The following is a 24128-nucleotide window of genomic DNA, read 5'->3' as shown; positions in this document are numbered from 1 at the left end:
TTAAGGCAGGCTCAGTGCACAAGTTCAATGGGCAGGTTTTATGTAAATTACATCACAGGGCTAGCAGGGACAACTTTTGAACTGAGATTCTTTTCAGAGAAACTTCTACTGTAGATTCCATTTGTTCAAATTATGTTAAATATACTTTTAATTTACTTGAAAACTATATTTAGCAGTCATATTCTATATTAATATAGGCTATATTAATCTATAAACAGAATATATAAACCTATAAATAGATTATTTTAATCTATTTTCTAAGTGTCAGGGACTTTCAAACCCATAAGGGGAATTTAGCAAGAGACACCCTGGAATACTAACATTGCATAAATGTGATTAATAAATGTTTATATTTTCCAAATTTCTTCTTAAATGTTTTATATTATAAAATATTTCAAATGTAATAAAAATACAGCAAATGGTATAGCAGAATCTGTGCACCCACTAGTCACATATACAGTTATGGACAATTTGTGGTTTTTTCCCATTCACTCAGCAAATATTGAGAGAACATCTACTGTGATCCAGGCACTGTTCTATCTAGGTGTTGGAATCCAGCAATTAACAAAACAGACAAAAATTTCCCCCCCGAGGCAGATAATAACAAATAAACAAGTAAAATATGTATGGAATATGTTAGATAATGGTAATTGACACAAAGACAAGTACAGTAGGAAAGAGAGATAGGAAGTAGCAGGGTGAGAGCAGCTTGGACTTTTAAATCAGGTGATCAGGAAAGGCTTCACTAAGAAGGTGACAGTTGAGTCAAGACTTGAAGGAAGTGAGAGAGCATGAGCCGTATCAATATCCAGGAAAGAGATTTCTAGGTCGAGGGATCAGCCAGTGTTGAGGCCCTCGGGTGGGAATATGCCTGGGCTGTTTGTGAACAAAAAGGAGGTAAGTGTGGGTGTGTAGAGTGAGTGAGGATAGAGTAGTGGGAAAGAAGGACGTGGAGGTGGTCATCTGGAGGAAGGACTGTGCAGATCGTGCAGAGCATGGGAGACCATTGTAAGGACTATGGGTCCTCCGCGTGAAACGGGAGCCACTGGAGAGCTTTGCGTAGAAGATGACAAGGCCTGAGTTATCTAAGAAGATACTGTTTGCCAAGCACGATGGTCCTGTAGTGGAACAAATCTGGAAACTTGGAGACCAGTTAGGAAGCTGTTGCATTAACCCCAGCAAGAGATGGCATTGATTTAGACCATGGGGTAGCAGAGTAGGTTGGAAGACATAGTCAGATTTTAGATATATTTTGACATTAGCGCTAAGGAAATTTCCTGATGGCTTGAATATGGGGTGTGAGAGAACAAGAGGAATCAACAGTAGCTCCAAGGTTTGGGGCCAGAGCAGCTGGAAGGATGAAGTTGCTGTCAACTAATATGCCGAAGGGGAGGTTTTGGGTGGGTGGAGGAGTGCAGTTGAACCAGTTGAGTCTGAGATGTCTGTTAGATGTACAGAGATGTTTAATAGGCAGTAGGGTATATGAATCTGGAATTTGGGAGAGAAGTCTCATCTAGAGATAGGAATTTGGAATTTGCCAATATATAAGTAGTATTTAAAATCACGAAAATGAATGAGAATACCAACAGAGTAAGTATAGATAGAAAAGAAAAAACGACAAAGGTATAAACTCTAGTTATTCCAACATTAAGAGAGTCAAGAGAGGAAGATAAACCAGCAAAGGAGACTGAGAAAAAGGGATGAGGAGGTTGGGAAGAAAACAGGCAGGTGTGTTGTCCCCGGAAGCTAAGTGAAGAAGTGTTTCAGGGATGATAAATGATCAACTATATCAAATACTGTTGTTAGGTCAAGTAAGACACGGACTGAAAATTGAGCATTGGCTCAATTTAAACCTAAGAAGAGAGAGACTGGGGATAGATATACTGTCAGCCACAAATATAGAAAAAATGGTTTTCTTAAAACTACATTTAGCAGCACAGGTGCAGGCAAAGAGTGGATGGTGGATTGAATTTAATCTTGTTTTAGTATCCTTACTTTATATATTACATCCATAAATAATATATACTGTTAGCTTATGTTTCTAAAATGTACATAAATGGCATATTATATTGCAGATTGTTTTTTATTTGACTTATTTTTGAAATTTATTCAAGCTGATAAACAGGAATCTGTTTCGTTCATTTTAGCTGCTCTATAATATTCTTTTATATGAATTATCTAGTTTATTTATCCATTCTGCTTCTGAGGTACATTTATGTTTCTGTGTTTTCTCTATCACAGTGTTGCAATTTTTTTTCTGATGTTATTGGTTTGTTGGAGTTCTTTAAATATTCCAGCTACCCATCCTTGATAATTATGCATTTTGTGAATTTCTTTTTCAGATCTTTTACTTGTCTTTAACTGTGACTAATGGTGTTTTTGCCATTATCAGATTTGACATTTTAATGTAATCAAATTTACCAATCTCTTAAGATTTATATTCTTTGAATCTTTAAAAAAATTTTAAATTGTTGCAAAATACACATAATACAAAAATTGTCATCTTAATCGTTTTTAAGTGTACAGTTCAGTAGTGTTAACTATATTCACATTTTTTATGCAACAGATCTCTAGAACTTTTTCATCTTGCAAAACTAAACTCTGTACCCATTGAACAACAACTCCCCATTTTCCCCTCCTCCTAGCCCCTGGCAACCACCATTCCTCTTTCTGTTTCTATGAGTTTGACTATTTTAGATACCTAATATAAGTGGAATCATGCAGGATTTATCTTTCTGTGACTAGCTTACTTCAGTTAGGATAATGTCCTCAGTGTTTATCCATGTTGTGGCATGTGACAGGATTTCCATATTTTTTTAAGACTGAATAATATTTCATTGTATGTATATACCACATTTTGTTTATCCGTTCATCCACTGATGGACACTTGAGTTGCTTTCACTTATTGGCTGTTGTGAATAATGCTGCAATGAACATGAGTGTACAAATATCTCTTTGAGATCATTCTTTCAATTCTTTTGCATATATGCCCAGAAGTAGAATTGCTGGATTATGTGACAATTCTATTTTTAATTTTTTGAGGAACCTTCATACTGTTTTCCATAGAAGCTCCACCATTTTACATTCCCATTAACAGAGCACAAGTGTTCCAATTTCTCCACATCCTCACCTATACTTGTTATTTCTGCTTTTTTGATTGTGGCCCTCCTAATGAGCATGAAGTGATATCTCGTAGTTTTCATTTGCATTGCTGTAATGATTAGTGATGTTGAGTCATCTTTTTATATGCTTATTAGCCATTTGTATACCATCTTTGGACGAATGTTTATTGAAGTCCTTTGCCTATTTTTTAATCAAATTTATTTGCTCTTTTGTTGTTGAGTTGTAGGAGTTCTTTATATATTCCGGATATTAACCCCGTATCAGATATATGGTTTGCAAACTTTTTCTCCCATTCTGTAGGTTGTCTTTTTACTTTGCTTGTTTCCTTTGATGCAAGGAAGTTTTACATTTTAATGTCAACCCATTTGTCTATTTTTGCTTTTGGTGCTGTGCTTCTGGTGTCAGACCCAAGAAATCACTGCCAAATCCAACGTCATGAAGCTTTCCCCCTATGTTTTCTTCTAGTAGTTTTATAGCTTTAGGTTTTACATTTAGATCTTCAGTTCATTTTGAGTTAATTTTTGTATTTGGGGTAAGGTAAGATCCAACTTTATTTTTTTGTGTGTATGAATATTCAGTTTTCCCAGCATCATTTGTTGAAGAGCCTATCCTTTCCCCATTGGCACCCTTGTCAAAGATCATTTGACCATGTGCATAAAGATTTATTGCTGGGCTCTTTATTCTGTTCCATTGGTCTGTATGTTTGTCTTTATTTGTCAAAAATGTTTTGATTGCTGTAGTTTTGTAATATGTTTTGAAATCAGGAAGTGTGAGACCTCCAACTTTGTTCTTCTTTTTCAAGATTGTTTTGGCTATTAATCTCAAATCCTTTGAGATTCCATATGAATTTTAAGATCTTTTTTTCTATTTCTGCAAAAAGTTATTGGGATTTTGATAGGGATTATGTTGACTCTCTAGATCACTTTGGGTAGTGTGGACGTTTTAACAATATTGCCTTCCAGTCCATGAGCATGGGGTGTCTTTCCATTTATTTGTGTCTTTTTAAATTTCTTTCACAATATTTTGTAATTTTAATTGTCCAAGTCTTTTGACCCCTTGGTCAAGTTAACTTATAAGTATTTTATTATTTTTGATGCTTATTTTAAATGGGATTTTCCCCCTTCATTTCCTTTTGGTATTGTTCATTGTTAGTGTATAGAAACATAACTAATTTTTTTTAATTAATTTATTTTATTTATTTATTTTTGGCTGCATTGGGTCTTCGTTGCTGCGCACGGGCTTTCTCTAGTTGCGGTGAGCGGGGGCTACTCTTCGTTGCGGTGCATGTGCGTCTCATTTTGGTGGCTTCTCTTGTTGCAGAGCATGGGCTCTAGGCATGCAGGCTTCAGTAGTTGTGGCACGCGGACTCAGTAGCTGTGGCTCGAGGGCTCTAGAGCGCAGGTTCAGTAGTTGTGGTGCACGGGCTTAGTTGCTCCGCAGCATGTGGGATCCTCCTGGACCAGGGCTCGAACCCGTGACCCCTGCATTGGCAGGCAGATTCTTAACCACCGCGCCACCAGGGAAGTCCCATAACTAATTTTTGTATGTTGATTTTGTATCCTGTAATATTGCTGCTTCTCTTATTAGTCCTAACGGGTTTTTTGTGTGTGAAATCTTTAGGGTTTTTTATATATAAGATCATATTATCTGCAAGCAGACATAGTTTTACTTCTTCCTTTCCAATTTGGATGTCTTTTCTTTCTTTTTCTTGCCTAACTGCTCTGGGTAGGACATTCAGTGCTATGTTGAATAGCAATGGTGAGAGGGAGCATCCTTACCTTGTTACTCATCTGAGAGGAAAGCTTTCAGTTTTTCACCATTGAGTACGATGTTTGCTGTGGGCTTTTCATACATGGTTTTGTTATGTTGAGGTAGTTTCATTCTATTCCTAGCTTGTTGTTAAGTGCTTTTTTTAATCATGAAAAGGTATTGAATTTTGTCAAATGCTTTTGCTGTATCAGTTGAGATGATCATGTGGTTTTTGTCCTTCGTTCTGTTAATGTGGTGTATTACATTGATTGATTTTTTGAATCTTGAACCATTCTTTCATTCCAAGATCTCATTTGGTCATGGTGTATAATCCTTTTTATGTGCTGTTGAATTCAGTTTGCTAGCATTTTTTTTTTGGAAGAAAAATTAAGTCTTATTTATGTTTAAAACCAAACCACTAGAAAAATATATCACAGTCTTGAAATAGCAAACAGACAGGCTATATTATCATTTCAAGTAATAAGTTGGTAAAAACACAATGAGGTCCTTGATAAAACGATAAGGTGCCAGAACTGGGGCAAGACCAACGCATGTCGCAAAAGTGGTATTTGGTAACGAAGGGCTGTCCTGTTTTTTGCTCTAAAGGAGTCACAGCTTGCCCCTGAGTTGCTTTCTTTTTCTCCTCTGACCTTCGTGTTGCCAAGGGATTGTTTCAACAGAGCTCTGTTATTACAGGGGGCAAAGTAAGCAATACTGGGTTTAGGCTTTCGTTCTATTTTGTTTTATGAAAACCAGATTTTTCCAAAGCCAGTATTTCATAACTCTCTTAATTAAGCAGCTAACATTCCCTTTCACTGTTCATTCCTGAATACTAGCATATAGCACAGTCAAAATCCCCTTTCCCTTCAAGGGTGAGTGTTACTGCAACATTGTCTTGTCACTCGGCTGACTCTGCTGCAGACAGCCTCAGGGCTCATCATGGCTGCCAGTTAGAGGGAAGGTTTGGTTCCCCTACCAGTGTGATAGCGCTTCTTATATTTTTGCAGGGTCTCCAGGCTGAAAGATGTAATGTGTGAGAATTTTAAGAAATGTGCTTCCACATCTTGATGGCCAGAAAGGACCCTTCCAAAGTTTTTATCCAAACTACCTCTCCCAACTCTACATCTTTAAAGTAGCTTCATGCCCTTGTATATAAAACAAAACCAAGCAAAACAAATCCCCAGAAGCCCCCTTTCCCCTTCTAAATTAGTGACCTCCTGGATTTTGTTTTATTTCCAGTTTATGGAAAATGTTGTAGTGATCCTTCTGGCAAACAGGAGGTTGGCAACAAATAGAAACACCTCTCCTCACACTCCACCAGATCATAAGCAGGTCAGATGAACCTGCCAGCCTGTTGGTATCTGTGTACTAAGAGAATCTGGTACCTTGGAGGGCTCTGGTTTGGTACAAGGGAGGCTCCCTGTTGCCAGGATAAGCCCTGGCCACATGAAATTCAGGCTCACAAAAACTCTCCTGTGCTATCTCTGACCCAAATTTTAGCACCAGGTTTTTTCATTTTCTAGGATTCAAACACAAAGGAACCAGTGTCCAGAGGCAAGTGACATAGGCCTTAAACTTGCTGCCATCCTTAATTTCCTCATTCATAAACTTTTCCTTAGAAAACCCAAATCCCCATTCCTCTTTTTAAATACATTCCTGCCTTCAGCCCCGGTGGCCAATAGCAGACATCTATTTCCCAGTGGATGAGAGAGACTCCTTCATCTTCTTGGTCATGGTTGGGGTGAGATTCATGTGGTCATCCACACACACTTGGTCACGCAACTCTCCAGCTGCCGCTTCACCTGAAGCTCTTTACTCCCCGCATCTATTGAATCTTTGGCTTTGTCGTTGCCATGCATAGTGCACCCGGCCAGGTGGTCCTGGAACTTCTCCAACTCGCTGGTCACCGTGGCCTGGGCTTGAGCCAGAGGTGCATGGCAGTGCTCAATGCACTGGTGCACTTGCTGCATGGACGCCTGGCTGTCCTCACAGCAGCTGGTGCGGCACCGGAACATGAGGCCCTGAATCTTCCGGATGTTCTCTCTCCAGACTCTTCACCAGAGTCCACCGCCTTCTACATCCGGAGCTGCTGCAGCTCTGCCATGGCGCCCCCCGCTGCCCCGTGCTGCTCCCCACGGCGCCGGCGCCCACATGGACTCCCGCGCTGGAGCCCGCCCCCAGTTTGCTAGCATTTTGCTGAGGGCTTTTACATCAGTGTTCATCAAGGATACTGGGCTGTAATTTTCTTTTCTTGTAGTATCTTTCCCTGGCTTTGGTATCAGGGTAATGTTGGTCTCATAAAATTAGTTTGGAAGTGTTCTCTTCAGTTTTTTAGGGAAAGTTTGAGGAGGAATGGTCCTACTACTTCTTTAAATGTTTTTTAAGAATGTCCAGTAAGCCATCTGGTCCTGGCCTTTTCTTTGTTGGGAGATTTTTGATTACTAATTCAGTGTCCTTACTGATTATGGGTCTGTTCAAATTTTCTATTCATGATTCAGTCCTGGTAGATTGTATGTTTCTAGGAATTTATCCATTCTAAATCATTCAATTTATTGGGGTATAATTTAGTTTCTTGTAAGGTCTTCTCTTTAATTTCTGATTTTAGTTGAATCTTCTCTCTCTTTTTCTTAATCTAGCCAAGAGTTTGTCAGTTTTGTTTATCTTTTCAAAAATCTAAGTTTTGCTAATTTTTTTCTGTTGTTCTTCTGTTTTCTGTTTCATTTATTTCTGCTTCAATCTTTATCATTTCTTTCCTTCTGCTAACCTTTGGTTTAGTTTATTCTTCTTTTTCTAGTTCCTTGAGGTGTAAAGTTAAGTTGTTGATTTCTTTGAATCTTTTAAAATGAAATCCATTCCTGTCTCAATGAACTAAGATATTCTCTTTTGTTTTCTTTTTGAAATTAGCATATTGAAATCTTTAATTTATTAGGAATTAATTTATATATATGTGCGAGGTGGGGATCTTATTTTTTTCTCTTTTTATATAGATAACCCAGTTGACTGAACTATTCATTGAATAGTCAGTTAATCCCTTCCCTACTGATTTGAAAAGCAGCTTTGTCATATGCCAAATTCCTATGCATGCTTGTGAGTCTATTTCTAGGCTCTTCATTCAGTTCTATTTGTCTGCTTGCCTCTCCCTGAGTCAAAACTGAAAAATCTAAAGGGCCATAGCTTTACGGTATGTCTTTAATCTGGAAAGGTGAGATCTTTCCCCTCTTCACTCTTATCCTGTCATTCTCTCCTTACTTCCCCTGACCTTCCTCCTGCCTCTTCACTGTGTTTGCTATTCTTGGTCTTTTGTTCCTCAGTGTGTATTGAATTTATAAATTAATTTGGAGAAAACTGTGATCTTTGGGTATTGAATCTAACAACACAAATTTGCATAAATATTCATATTTTCCCATTTATTTCCTTGTCTTTTATGTCTTTCAATAATATTTTCTAATTTTTGTAATGATTTATACATATATTATTAGATTTATTTCTATTAACTTATTTTGTTCCTATTGACAAAAATTAGAATATCTGTTTTTCTTGGCAAAGCATAGGAATGTTGTTGATCTTGTACATAGCAATATTGGTGAATTCATATTAGTTCCACTAATTTGCAGATTCACTTGGATTTTTTATGTAGATTACTATATTAAAAGAAAAATCAGAACTACTATTTGTAAGTAATGATGGCTTTGTATCTTTTTGATTCTCATACTTTTTATTTTGTGTGTGTTTGGGGATGTGTGGTTTGGTTTTGTTTTGTTGCTCTGTCTACTAAGTTTTATATGTATATATCCTTGCTTTTTACTTTAAGGCCATGTGTTTTAGGTTTTAACCATTTAGTATGGTATCTGCTCTAGGTTTTTGATAGATAAATTATATTCTTAGTATATTGATATAAGGAAATTCTTATGGTTTTTTCTTTAATCACCTAGTGGTGTGAGTTACGTTAATAGGTTTTGTTCTTTTTCAATGTTAAACCATCTTTCAATTCTTGGAATAAACTTTACTTTCTGTGACATATATTTTTAATATATTGCTGGATTTTGTTTGCTAATATTTTATTTAAGATTTTATTGTCTAAGTTGACCTGTAATTTTCCTTTCTAATATTGTATTTGTCTGATTTTGACATCATGATTATACTAACATCATGAAAGTAATTTGGAATAGTTTATATAGGATAGACAGTTCCTCTGAAGGTTTCTTCTGAATGCACTTCTAGCTATGAGGGTGTATTTTTTTCTTTTTTTTTCCCTTCTAGGTGCATATGAGTGGCTTTTCAAATACTGATTTAATTTTTTAAAAATATTTACAGTTATATTCAGGTTTTCAATTTTTTCTTGAGTCAATGTTGGTAAGTTATGTTTTTATAGAAAATGTTATATTTTTGTTTTTAAATTCTTTGGCATCATATTATTCATAGAAGTGCTTTAGTTTTTAATCTGTATTGTAACTGCAGTAATGTTTCCTTTTAAATGACTAATATTACTGATGTGTAACTTTCCTCCTCTTTTCTTGCTCAATTTGCTAGAGATTTGTCCATTTTATTAGTCTTTTTCCAGAAACAGCTTTTATCAAGCCTCTCAATTTTTCTATTTCTTTGATGATCTTCCTTTATTACTTCATTCCTTTTACTTTCTGTTAGTTTCTTTTGTATTCTTTTATTAAACTTTTGAGTTGGACATCCAGCTCACTAATATTTAATCACTCTTTTTTTAATAAAACTGAATTTCTAAGAACAGCTTTAGATGTATCTCGCAAGTTATAATATATAGCATTTTTACTGTTATTTATTGTGGTTTTTTACCTTGGGCCATGAATTATTTAGAAATGGGTTCTTAAGTTTTCATGTATATAGGATTTTTGAGCTATCTTTTTGTAAATGAGTTTTAGTTTTACTGTTTGGACAAGAAAACATATATGGTTTTATTTCTGTGGTTTTTGAGATTTGCTTTGTGACCTATTATTTGGTTAATTTTTGTAAATGTGCCATGAATACTTGAAAAGACTGTATAGTCATTCTCTAACTGTTAGATATCAAATTTTATATATTTTCGTGAACATCATGCATATCTTCCATAGCTTCACCAATTATTTTCCTGCTTGATCAGTCAGTTGTAAAAGAGATATGTTAAAGTGCCCACTATGATTGCGGATTTGTCCGTTTCTTCTTGGAAATCTCACCATTTTTGCTTTATGTGGTTTAAGGCTCTTCAAAACTTTTTGATTGTGTTAGTCTTGGAATAGTGTTATTTTCTAGTGAAATGTTCCTTTCATTATTATGTAGTGACCCTGCCTAATTTTAATAATTTTTTTTTGCCTTAAAGTTCATTTTCCTGCTATTAATAAAGATATTCCAGCTTTCTGTTGGTTAATGCTGGTCTGATATATCTTTTTCCATCTCTTTACTTTCAATATTTCTTTGTCATTATGTTTTAGGTGTGCCTTTTGTAAATAACATATAACTGGATTTTGTTTTTGATCCAGAGAGTGTCTATCTTTTAACTGGTGAGTTAAATCTGTATATTATGACTGCTGATATAGTTTTATTTATTTCTCTTATCTTGCTGTGTGTTTCTCTTTATCATCATTTCTCTTTGCTTTTTTCCCCTTCTTTCCTCTCTTCTATTTAAATGATTAAGATTTCTTTATTTCATTTTCCCAGTTGTCTAGAAGTTATATATATTCTATATCTGTTCTTTGAGTGGTTATTACCCTGAAATTTTTAACTTATGCAGGCATACCTTGGAGTTATTGTGGGTTCAGTTTCAGACCACCACAATAAAGCAAGTCACATGAACTTTTTGGTTTCCCAGTGCATGTAAAGGTTATGTCTATGCTAAACTGCAGTCTATTAAGTATGCTATAAATAGCATTATGTCTTTTAAAAAGTACACACCTTAATTTAAAAATACTTTATTGCTAAAAATGCTAACCACCACCTGAGCCTTCAGTGAATCATAATCCTTTAGCTGGTGGAGGATCTTGCCTCGATGTTGGTGGCTGCTGACTGATCAGTGTGGTGGCTGCTGAACGCTGACCTCACTGTGGCCATTTCTTAAAATAAGACAACAGCGAAGTTTGTCTCATCAGTTGACTCTTCCTTTTACAGATGATTTCTCTGTAGCATGCAATGCTGTCTGGTAGCATTTTACCCAGAATAGAACTTTCAAAACTGGAAACCTCTTAAATCCTGACACTGCTTGATAAACTAAATTTATGTAACATTCTAAATCCTTTATTGTCATTTCAACAATATTCACAGCATCTTCACCAAGAGTAGATTTCATCTCAAGAAACCACTTTCTTTGCTCATCCCTAAGAAGCAGCTCACCATCTGTTAAAATATTATCATAAAATTGCAGCAATTCAGTCACATCTTCAGGCTCCACTTCTAATTCCAATTCTTTTACTTTTTCTACCATATCTGCAGATACTTCCTCCACTGAAGTCTTGAACCCCTCAAAGTCCCCCAGGAGAGTTGGAATCAACTTTTTTCAAACTCCTGTTAATGTTGGTATTTTAACTGCTTCCCATGAATCACAGATGTTCTCAATGGCATCTAGAATGGTGGATCCTTTCCAGAAAATTTTCAGTTTACTTTGCCCAGATCCATCAAAGGAATCACTTGTCTATGGCACCTATAGCCTTAAATGTATTTCTTAAATAATAAGACTTCAAAGTTGAAATTACTCCTTGATCCATGGGCTGCAGAATGTATGCTGTGTTAGCAGGCATGAAAATAACATTAATCTCATTGTACATCTCCATCAGAGCTGTTGGGTGACAAGGTGCATGGTCAATGAGCAGTAATATTTTGAAAGGAATCTTATTTTCTGAGCAGTAGATCTTAAAACAGTAGGCTTAAAATATTCTATAAACCATGTCATAAGCAGATGTGCTGTCATCTAGGCTTTGTTGTTTCATTTAAAGAGCACAGGCAGAGTAGATTTAGCATAATACTTAATGGTCCTAGGATTTTCAGAATGGTAAATGAGCACTGGCTTCAACTTAAAGTCATCAAATGCATTAGCCCCTAACAAGAGAGTCAGCCTATCCTTTGAAGCTTTGATGCCAGGCACTGACTTCTCCTCTCTAGCTAGGAAAGTCCTAGGTGGCATCTTCTTCCCATAGAAGGCTGTTTTGTCTACACTGAAAATCTGTTGTTTAGTGTAGCCACCTTCATTAATTATCTTAGCTAGATCTTCTGGATACCTTGCTGCAACTTTTGTGTCAGCACTTGCTGCTTCACCTTGCACTTTTATGTTATGGAGACAGCTTTCCTTAAACCTCCTGAGCCAACCTTTGCTAGTTTCACTTTTGCAGCTTCCTCGTCTCTTTCAGGACTTCATAGAATTGAAGAGAGTTAGGGCCTTGCTCTGGATTAGGCTTTGACTTGAGAGAACGTTGTAGCTGGTTTGATCTATCCAGACTACTAAAACTTTCTCCATATCAGTAATAAGGCTATCTCGCTTTCTTATCATTCATGTGTTCACTGGAGCAGCACTTTTAATTTCCTTCAAGAACTTTTCCTTTGCATTCACAATTTGGCTAACTGTTTGGTGCAAGAGACCTACCTTTTGGCCTTCTTGGCTTTTGACATGCCTTCCTCTCTAAGCTTAGTCATTTTTAGTTTTTGATTTAAAGTGAGAGCTGTGTGACTCTTCCTTTCACTTGAACACTTAAGGGTCATTGTAGGGTTATTAATTGGCCTAATTTCAATACTGTTGTGTCTCAGGGAATAGGAGAGCCCGAGGAAAGGGAGAGAGATGGGGGAACAGCCAGTTGGTGTCAGATCACATACAACATTTATCGATTTAAGTTTGCTGTCTTATATGGGCCCAGTTCATGGCACCCCAAAACAATAACAATAGTAACATCAAAGATTACTGATCACAGGTTAGCACAACAAATATAATAATAATGAAAAAGTTGGAAATACTGCGAGAATTACCAAACTATAACACAGAGACAAGAAGTGAGCAAATGCTGTTGGAAAAAATGGTGCCAATAGACTTGCTTGTCACAGGGTTGCCACAATCTTCAATTTGTGAAAAGCACAATATCTGCGAAACACAGATAAACACACAATAAAGCAAAGCACAGGGCTTCCCTGGTGGCACAGTGGTTGAGAATCTGCCTGCCAATGCAGGGGACACGGGTTCGAGCCCTGGTCTGGGAAGATCCCACATGCCGCGGAGCAGCTGGGCCCGTGAGCCACAATTACTGAGCCTGCGCATCTGGAGCCTGTGCTCCGCAACAAGAGAGGCCGCGATAGTGAGAGGCCCGCGCACTGCGATGAAGAGTGGCCCCCGCTTGCCACAACTAGAGAAAGCCCTCGCACAGAAATGAAGACCCAACATAGCCATAAATAAATAAATTTAAAAAAAAAAAGCAAAGCACAATAAAACGAGGTGTGCCTGTATACCGACTTAACAGAGTCTAAAATTAACAATTATGTCTATGATTGTCATGACCACTACAAGAACATTAGAATGTTTTAGCTTCAGTTATCCATCTCATTTTATATGTTACTGTTACTTATTATTTTAGTCCCATCTTGTGTTATATTTCCCAGATTGATTATTGTGTAATTATTATTTTCATTTTATAAATTCAAACCTTGTTTAGATTTTCTCACATGTTTACCTGTTTTCTCTGCTCACTACTGCTTTTTACATCTTACTCTTTTCTTGTGAGTTCAGTTTATTTCTGAAGTGCATCCTTTATATGTCTTTTTTTTTTTAACAATGAATTTTTCTTTTTTTAATTTATTTTATTTATTTATTTATGGCTGTGTTGGGTCTTTGTTTCTGTGCGAGGGCTTTCCCTAGTTGTGGCAAGTGGGGGCCACTCTTCCTCGCGGTGCGCGGGCCTCTCACTATCGCGGCCTCTCTTGTTGCGGAGCACAGGCTCCAGACGCGCAGGCTCAGTAATTGTGACTCACGGGCCCAGCTGCTCCGTGGCATGTGGGATCTTCCCAGACCAGGGCTCTAACCCGTGTCCCCTGCATTGGCAGGCAGATTCTCAACCACTGCGCCACCAGGGAAGCCCCTAGATGTCTTTTTAAACAAGGATCAATGAATAGTAAACTCTTTGTCTTAAAATGCCTTTATTTTGCCTTGCATATTCAGTGATAATTTAGCTGGATATGAACATACCTAGGAATGGACTAGGTTTTTGTCTTTGGTATCTTTTTATTGTAAAATAAAACACAAAAACAAAATGAAAATATGGCTTAGTGAGTTATTACTATAAAGCAAACACTCTTATAACCACCACTCAAGTTAAAAAATAGAAATTTGCTACCCATGGATATATTTTTATTTAGTCTGCTTGGGACTCTCGCAACATTCAGGATAATTTTCTCAAATATGTCGTATACTTCACAGATTCTCTTTAGTTGTGTCTAGTCTGTTTAGTCTGCCTATTTTTATTGTATTTTTTCATTTATACAGTTCTATTGTATTCTCTTTCATATCATTCTAGTCTTTTCTATGCTGCTATATTGTTTTATGGATATTTTCCTTTATGTCTTTCATCTTTTACAACATACTAGGCCTTTTCTAGATTGCTCTTCTAGTATTTCAAGTAATTCTTCTGTTTTGTTTGCACAGTATAGTTCACTAATTTGTAATTTTGAGACTTCAGTGCTTTATCTGTGTGAATCCTGAGGCAGCTAAGTAGTGGGAATTTCTCTAGTTCTGTCATATGTTCCAGAGTGTCACCATGTTGGACCAGATTTTCTCACTTTCCCATACTATGGAGGAAAGAGTAAATTTAGGTCCCAAATCTACAAGAGCCACAAGCCTAGGGATTTGATTCCACAAGAGGAACATTTATTTGTTTGTTTTTAAATCTAGGGCTCAGACAGAAACAAACCTGGGCTACTGGGTGAATTTATTTTTTCTAGACTTTGCTTTCACTGAGGGTTCAGCTTTCTTAGATTCCAAGGTTTACACAAGAGTAGTAATTCCAGTCCGCCTCTTTAGAGCCGAGGGCCTCATCTTTTGTTCTTATAAAAGTATTGAAATTCAAGCTTCTGGATTGCTAGGATCTGAAACAACTTCCCTTCCTTTCCTTTGTGCTGCCGCGGCCCAGGTCCTATGGGTACCTCTGGTTTTCAGCATCCTCTTTGTGGCTGGCACCTAGGGATTCCCCTTTCTGTCTTGTGAGCATAGACTTGGATGATTAGCAATGCAATATTTCTTCTTAAAAATCCAACATTTGGATATTTGTTGTGAGATTTGTCAAAATAGAGATGGGAAAAAATACAGAATGGGGGAATAAAAATTTCTTTGGTAATTTTACATTTAACTCACAAATTAATCTATATATCATAAGCAGATAAGATCAAGATAAAACATTGGCAAATAAAAGCTAGGCATGATTTAATCTCGTGTTTATTGAGTAATGCCTGAGGGTTTGGCAGTTGAGTTCCTATTTGGATTCTTCCTTAGAAGGAAACCAGTTTTTTGTCCAGTGTTACCTGATCTTTCTCTCTAAGGCACAGTGAAGCCTCCTTGATCAGCTGATACTTAAACACAAGAATACTCCGTATTATGTGCCAGGATGGTGCACACACTGCTTTTACTATTTTCACATTCAAGTAAATTCTCCTTCACAATCTTTTAACACTGTGGTGTTTAATAAGTAATGTTGCTTATAAAATACTATGGACTTAACTGCAAAATTGGCTGATTGCCTGTCTCCTTGAGAAAAATATTAATTTTTAATAAATAATAATCATAATAGAGTTTAGCTATGCTATCCTAGCCTTTTTATATCATAGTTCATAACATATTACCTTGAAATCTTTTTTGTCCCCACCAGAGACCTTCCCCTATCATACTTCATCAGTTTGTCTTCTGGGTACAATTATTTGAAAGGCATTCTGCATACATTCTACATCAGTGGTCCCCAACCCCCGGGCCGCTGACGGGTACCTGTCCGCTGCCTGTTAGGAATTGGGCCACACGGCAGGAGGTGAGTGGCGAGTGAGCAAAACTTCATCTGCCGCTCCCCATCGCTCCCCATTGCTTGCATTGCTGCCTAAACCATCCCCCCATTCCCCCCCTTTCCCTGGTCCATGGAAAAATTGTCTTCCACGAAATCGGTCCCTGGTGCCAAAAAGGTTGGGGACCACTGCTCTAGATAACATGCATCTTCCTAGGCAGATAAACACAAATTCAAAAGTTAAAATTGGGGCTATTTTTTACAATAGAAGATAAACTCTTAGAAAATTGAGACTGACACACTAAAAGTTAGAATTCGGAGGGAGTAACACTTCCATTTGGGGCAGAGGAAGAAGAAGCATATACAGAATTGCAAGAGGCTAAAATGGCAATGTTTTAAAATAACAGAGAGACTTAAGAAATACTTTGTCTTTGTTTACTATTATTCCTCAGGGATTGGAACTTCCCAACACTTAAGCTTAATTTTGCTCTCTCTTGGAATTTTTATAAAATAAATAATTATCTCTTAATTATTTATTAATGTAGACACTACCTACGTCCCTCCCTCCTCCCCCCCAAAAAACAGAGAAGCTAAAGTGAATTTTAAAAAAGCTCAGAAATCACACGGAGAAGGTAGAAGAAATATCTTTGAGGACTTAATGTGGTTCTGAGCTTCCTGTATGTCAAGACAATGGAGAACTGAACTGCATCGTTGCATAGTTCTCATTGTCAGATAAAGAAAAAAAAGAGACATGGAAAGCGGTGGTGACTATCAGATCTTTCCCACAGTAATCAATAAGATCCATATGTTTCTTACTGGTTTTACACTAAACTTATGAATATCTAGTATTTTGAAGAAGAGAGTGTGGATTTTCATGACTTTCAAGTTGTAAAATTTAATCATTATCGCATACTTAAAAGAAAATGTGCATTATTCCAAAGTGGCTTGTAACACAGATATGCCTATAAATAGAAATGAAAATTTATATGTACTAAAAAGTCTAGTTTTCTAAATAAATAAAAATCTAGAGAAGCAATAAATCAAAATTTGCAATCTTTTTACTCATAAACCATTTTGGAGAATTATTTTTATTTTCTTTCAATATATCTAAACTTGATTTAGGATATGTTTTAAAGATATCTTTTAAGATGAGATCAAATGACACAGACATAGAAAAGAAACTTATGGTTACCAAAGGGGAAAGGGGGAGGAGGGATAAATTTGGAAGTTGGGGTTAACAGATACATACTACTGTACGTCAAATAGATAAACTACAAGGACCTACTATATAGCACAGGGATCTATATTCAATATCTTGTAATAACCATTATAATGGAAAAGAACCTAAAAAAGAATATACATATGTATATATGTATAACCAAATCACTTTGCTGTATACCTGAAACATTGTGAATCAACTATACTTCAATAAATTAATTAATTTTAACTAAAACAGTTGACTGGAGTTCACAAAGAAAGATGAGATCAAATGATAAATACTATGACTTAGCAATTTTTTTGTGTTTCTTTATGTCAGCTATATAATGATTTTTGCTTAATATCCTATAAAGGGCTATTGCATAATAAATAGTGTATTAACTAAAAACACCTACATATTTAGTTTTATGAAGCTTGGGAATTTTTTTTTTTTAGATTTTCAAACTATGACCAGGCTTTACTTCATACACATTCTTTTTTGTTTGTTTTGTTTTGTTTTTGATATATATACTTTTTTTTATTGGAGTATAATTGCTTTACAATTTGTGTTAGTTTCTGCTGTAGAACAAAGTGAAGCAGCTATATGTATACATATATCCCCTCCCTCTGGAGCCTCCCTCCCACTCCCCCCATCCCACTAAAAAGTAATTTTGGAGTATTTCTTTTTTAATAATTCAGTGAAGAAATGAATGCTTCCTAAGCATTCACATATTTTTTTCAATCTAAACATGTCTAACAAAATGTTTAAAATTATTCATTACTTTTAAATGCAAATTTATATGAAATCAATTTTATTTAGCCTTAATCGTTCCAGTAGTTTGATACAAAATTAGCATTTGGTACTGAAGTGATGAAGCAGAGAGATAATGACATTTGATATATAGTTTATCATAGCTGTTCAATGAGATTATTCTGCCAGGTAACAAGAAAGAAAATTTTCTGCAGATCTAAGCATAACTGGATTATTTCTTTTAGTTTCTAGGGGAATAGTAATCTTTCAATATATATAGTACATAAAAAGAAAGAAGTGAGTCATAAACCATATTAATTTTATTTTTCTTTATATAAAATTATATATTTTTGTAAAATTATTGAGCTGTATATATCATAATTAAGTAGTTTTAATACATTTGTTATCACAGGGTTTAAATAAATTCATTACATTCATTATCTCTGGGCTGAACTTTCAGCCAATAAAACTAGGGCCTTCTACCACTTCTATAACATTGCTAGGGTAGTGTTCTTTATGTTTAAAGCTGGTGAATAAAAAGAATGCTTATTTTTCTTGAAACCTTGCTGGTAGAAGAAGAATAAAGTGTAAATTGAAAAGCTTCCTCTAAAATAGTTTTTTTTTTTTTTAAAGAAATCTCCATTTTAATTTTTATTTATTAATTTATTTATTTTTGGCTGTGTTGGGTCTTCGTTTCTGTGCGAGGGCTTTCTCTACTTGCAGCAAGTGGGGGGTCACTCTTCATCGCGGTGCGCGGGCCTCTCACTATCGCGGCCTCTCTTGTTGCGGAGCACAGGCTCCAGATGTGCAGGCTCAGTAGTTGTGGCTTACAGGCCTAGCCGCTCTGTGGCATGTGGGATCTTCCCAGACCAGGGCTTGAACCCATGTCCCCTGCATTGGCAGGCGGATTCTCAACCACTGCGCCACCAGGGAAGCCCCTAAAATAGTTTTGTAAAATATTTTAATGGCACCAAAGTGCCTTTAAAATTTTAGATATAGCCGTATGAATGTACATTGTTAAAGAAGAATTATTTTTCCCCTATTTAATTTATCTGCATAACAATTCATATATTTTTTTCTCCTTATTACATTGAGATATGACACAGTTGGTCATTTTTTTAATTACTTAATTTTTTAAGATTAATTTTTAGGCTGGTATATTAAATTAGCCCTTTTTAAAGTTCTACAAAAGAGAAACAACTGTCTTTAAGAGGCAGTATTTTTTTTAAAAGACAGTTCTGCTCATCATCACTTAAACCCACCATCGGCAGTGCCAAACTTAAACATGATGGTAAGATTGGAAAAATTCTTTTCATCCTTTTTCATCTTTGGGTTCCCTGTTTCCCTTCTTAGTATTTGATCTTCCTTTCTCCTTCAGGTTTCCCAATGTTTTCCCAATCTTGCCGATCTGGAAATAAAGTCATTCACACTACTAGGACTATTTGCACTTACAAGAACAGTTAAAGAAGTCAGTGATTGAAATATATACACACACAGAAAAAAAGAAGAGCGAATGAGTGGATTCATTAATGGATGGATGGATGGTTGGATGGATGGTTGGACGGACGGACAGATGGATGATAGTAGAGTTTCAGGGCTTAAAAAGTTTACCCATTTACCTCATACTGTATAGGTGTGTATATATAGGTCTGTCCTGGTGAGAAGAAGGTCTGTCAAGTAGCTTCTACCACTACTTTGCTACTGTGGTGTATCTCAACACTGCCATGTAGTATTAACTGTCTCTTCTTGTCACTTGTCATACGAGCTTAAAATCAAATCCCTTTTTCTTTGTTTGATTGTTTGTTTAAGGCTGAAAGAGCATATTCCTTTTGTGGAACTATTGAATACATGGCACCAGATATTGTCAGAGGGGGAGATTCAGGACATGACAAGGTATGTTCTATTTTTGACACTTCCTGATATATCTCTATAAAATGTATATTAAGAATCCTAGTTAATAACTTAGGCCCTCTTTTTGGTGTTATCTTCATTTTTTTACCTTTCCTTTGCTTTGTATACACGAACATATTATGATATCTAGTCTTTGGAGGAAAAAGATAATGGAAAGGTTAGGACATTCTAGATTTCCCTTTTTTCAGGTTTTGTTGATGAGGATAATATTTTGTTTTATAGAATAATACTCTTGTTAAAGGAAATCTCAAAATCGACTAATTCTTCAAATAATAATTTTTATTTTATTTCCGTTAAAAGTATCATGTCTTGAGCAAAGCATCCGTTGTAACCCTGTTTAAAACAGAAATCACCCTTTGTCTGTTGCATGTGACCTGGCCTTTTAGAACACACCTGGGCCACAGTACAATGCAGAGGTGTCATGAATGCATAAACAATGCACATTGTCCCCATTGGAGTCATGCTGAATGACTATGGACAGTGCTTATTGGCATTATTGATTTTTGCTAGAAAAACATATGGAAACTATTTCACCTTCAGTCGACAATTTGCTTTGTAAGAGATCCTTAAAAAGGGAGTCTCTCATATTTTCTTATTCTCAATTTCTGCTTTTAACTTTGTAGTGATATTGGAAACGTTGTTGATTACCTCTTCAACAGAAAAAACCATTGTGACAATCCTTGGAGAAAGAAAACAATTCTGCATTCAGGATAGTCTAAGTTTGTTTTCCTAAGCCTTCTAAAAAACTCAGTTTTTTCCCTCCTCACTTCCCTTTGTATGTGCAAAATGAAGATTGTAGATGAGGCTTTCTAAGTAGTTATAAAATCTAGGTCACATATTTTTTCTTCCTGTATTAAAGGGTACAGATTTGTTCAGTTCTTTCTTAACACTTTTGCTTTATTAATAACGTTCTCCAAATAAGGAATTCTGACTATTATTTTGCTCCTCATCTCCCCATCTTCCTCATCCCCTTTCAAAATCTCACATATACAGTAGGAATATCTTTTTTTTTTTTTTGCTGCGTCGGGTCTTAGTTGTGGCATGCGGGATCTTCGCTGAGGCATGTGGGATCATTTGTTGCGGCGCGGGCTCTTCATTGTGGCGCACAGGCTTCTCTCTAGTTGTGGCGTGTGGGTTTTTTTTTTCTCTCTCTAGTTGTGGCACAGGCTCCAGAGCGCATGGGCTCTGTAGTTTGCAGCATGTGAGCTCAGTAGTTGTGGCACATGGGCTTAGTTGCCCTGTGGCATGTGGGATCTTAGTTCCCCGACCAGGGATTTGAACCCGCGTCCCCTGCATTGGAAGGCGGATTCTTCACCACTGGACCACCAGGGAAGTCCCCAGTAGGAATATCTTAACAGTGGAGAATCGGTGGTCTCCTTGCTAACGACTAATCGTGCATTTACGAGCCCTTAGGAGTTCTTCAAGTTTGTGTGGTATTGGTTTCAGTCCGTGACTAGGAATCTGATTATAGATCTGTATTAATTTACGAGCATGGTTCAGATCCAACGTTGTAAGGGTCCTGACTCAGATGGCAGTAAAGCTGCTTGTATAAATAAAAGAATTGAATTACTGATTTAGTTTATATGTTATTGTTATGTATTTTCTTTAAAATAACTCTAGGCTCACAAACTTTACATCATCTCTCTGAAATCTTGGCTCTGAAATTTGGAAGCAGAGAGTTTAAAATTTTAGCACCAGTTAATTTCTCATTGGTGTAAGCTCATATATCCAACAATTATTGAAATCTTGATTTGCCTAATTGTAAAGAAACTAATTTTCAATATATCAAGATTCTTTAAATTCTGTATAATTTGCTATGCTCTCAGTTCAGGTAACTGCTTTTATAAATTGTTTTCCAACATAGATCACATTTTATTTTATATTATTTTCAGTCTTTCCATACCTCCCAGAAAGTGAAGACTGCTAGATTTATGTGATTGGTTCCATAAGAGGAATTGATATAGGTGGTTATGAAAAAATAACATCTTTTGATGGGATTTTTTTCATTTTCGTTCTTTGGCTTTAAGAAATTTCATATTTATTGGAGCTGAATAGTTAATAAAAATGCTGATGGGTACGTTTTTCCCCCTATCATAAGTCCAAAGATTTTCCTTACTTAAAATTTTAAAAACTTATTTAAAATTTAAAAAATTTTTTGGGGCGTAGGGAAGGATGGATTGGGAGTTTGGGGTTAGCAGATGCAAATTGTTATATATAGAATGGATAAACAACAAGGTCCTACTGTATAGCACAGGGAACTATATTTAATATCCTGTGATAAACCAAATAGAGAAGAATATAAAAAAATTATATATATATATATATCTGAATCACTTTGCTGTATAGCAGAAATTAACATAACATTGTAAGTCAACCATACTTTAATTTAAAAAAAAAATTTTTTTAATTAACCTAAGTAAAATCATTACTAGTTTAGGAAATAATTGAAACACTTTTAGCAATAGAAACACTTGATTGACTTCTCTATGTTTAAATTCTGTTCTGAGGATACCTGAATATTTGTCCTCTCAATGTCTTTTTTGCATGTGCTAATTTAATACTCCTTGCACAGGAAGCTGTGTACAAAATCTTTTTGTCAAAATATTGTCAAATATATAGATTTATTTTGTTCATTTTTCTTTTTTATAAAATAAAATTAGTTAATATTCTAGAAAATGAAATTACTGTTGTTTTATAGGCAGTTGACTGGTGGAGTTTAGGTGTTCTAATGTATGAATTACTAACTGGAGCATCTCCTTTCACTGTTGATGGAGAGAAGAATTCCCAAGCTGAGATATCTAGGTAAGACCTAACAAAATAAAATAAGTGTATTGTTTTCTCAAAGGAACTGATCAAACTTCTGCAATTGGGCTGATAGAAAAAATACCTTTTTTAATGGGGTAGACAAAAACGATGTGTAAGTGGTAAATTTCCAATTATATTCCTGTAGGATATAGATATATAACCTTTATATTTCTTTATTATTTTATATGCCCAATTAGATCTTAATTTTCGTAGATAGTGTCGTAATTTTTGTGTGCTCCAAAGTACTTAGCATATCGTCTTAACCTAATGTTTATTTGATGGATACTTTTTTCCCATTGTATACATAATGGAATTTCTTTGTGACTTTAACTTAAAGAAACAGTAGTGATATTTTTCAAATCATGGATATAGGCTCAATAGAAACAAATACCATAAAATCACCCTCTTGTAGGTTATCATAGCATTGTTTTCCTTTCCTTCATAGCAGTTATCACAATTGCAGTGTTAGATTTTTGTTTGTAATTATTTGGTTAATGTCTGTCTGTCCCACTAGACTGTAAGCTCTGTGAGAGCCAGGGGCCTGTCTGGCTTTGATCCTCAGCATTGTATGCTTAGATGCCAGCACAGTGCTTACCATGCAGAATTCAATGAATGTTCTTGGAATGAAATGAGTTAATGAACAAATAAACAAAGTGTGATAAAACATTGTACTAATTACTAGTTATGTTTTTGTCCTGTTTTTACTTGAATTTTATAACTTTGAGAACAGATTTGACATTAAAAATTAAAAATTGAGACTTCCACTTCTTACCAAGATGGAATAACAGGGACCGGATTTACTTTCCTGCCTGAAACAGTTTTTTAAGTGGGCAAAATATATGAAACCACAGTATGGAAGACATTGAACATCTAGCAATGAAGCACAGTGAACCCTGAGAGACGGGAAATAAACGAGGTGAGCCCTATGATTGCCCAGCTTACTGCCTTGAGAGAGTATCCAGGCTGCAGTGCAGGGAGGGGTAACACAAGTGGAGCTGAGATGGAAATGACAGTCCAGGAAAGCCAGGGAAGCTGGAGTTTGCAGGGTAGAGTGTTGGAGAGGAGAAAGCTGCAGAGAGTGAAGTTCAGATCTTTGCCGAAGGTACCCCTCAAGTACTATTCAGTTAAGTAGTGATAAGCGCCATGTGTGAGGGAACTACTCAGTATAGTTATGATGTTATTTCTCTCCAAATTGATCTATAGATTCAGCACAATTAGAATCCCAGCAGGCTTTTTTTTTTTTTTTTTTAGTAGAAATTGACTCCCTGGGTCTAAATGCGTAGGACCTGGGTCTAAATGCATAGAATAGCCAAATCACCTTTGAAAAAGTAGACCAAAGTTGATTTGAAGACTTACAAGCTGCAACAATTAAGACACTGTGGTGTTTGTATCAAAATAGACAAATCATCAGTGAAATAGAATAGAGAGCCCAGAAATAGAACCACACAGATATAGGTAACTGATTTTTTTTTTTTTTAACACAAAGGTGCAGAGTCAGCTTAGTGGAGGAAAGATAGTTTTTCAACAAATCATTCTGCAACAATTGGCTATCATATGGAAAAAAGTGAACTTCAATAAATACTTCACTCTATAGAAAAATTTTAAATGGATCATAGAGCTAAATGTAAAACCTAAAA

General features: G+C 35.9%; 1 protein-coding gene and 1 pseudogene across 1 annotated transcript in view; one reads left to right on the top strand and one right to left on the bottom strand.

Moving 5' to 3' along the window:
• Positions 1–24128, top strand: part of RPS6KA5 (ribosomal protein S6 kinase A5) — a 185993-nt gene that overhangs the window by 120246 nt on the left and 41619 nt on the right. The window contains 2 exon segments of the mRNA XM_036843627.1: positions 19585–19668; positions 22385–22488. Of these exon segments, the coding sequence (XP_036699522.1) occupies positions 19585–19668; positions 22385–22488 (188 nt within the window).
• LOC118890585 lies at positions 6562–6976 on the bottom strand (annotated as a pseudogene).

The sequence above is a fragment of the Balaenoptera musculus genome, chromosome 2, assembly GCF_009873245.2.
Source record: "Balaenoptera musculus isolate JJ_BM4_2016_0621 chromosome 2, mBalMus1.pri.v3, whole genome shotgun sequence".
Classification (NCBI taxonomy): Eukaryota; Metazoa; Chordata; class Mammalia; order Artiodactyla; family Balaenopteridae; genus Balaenoptera; species Balaenoptera musculus.
Note: the sequence above shows the minus strand (reverse complement) of the source record. Positions and strands in the feature narration are given on the sequence as shown.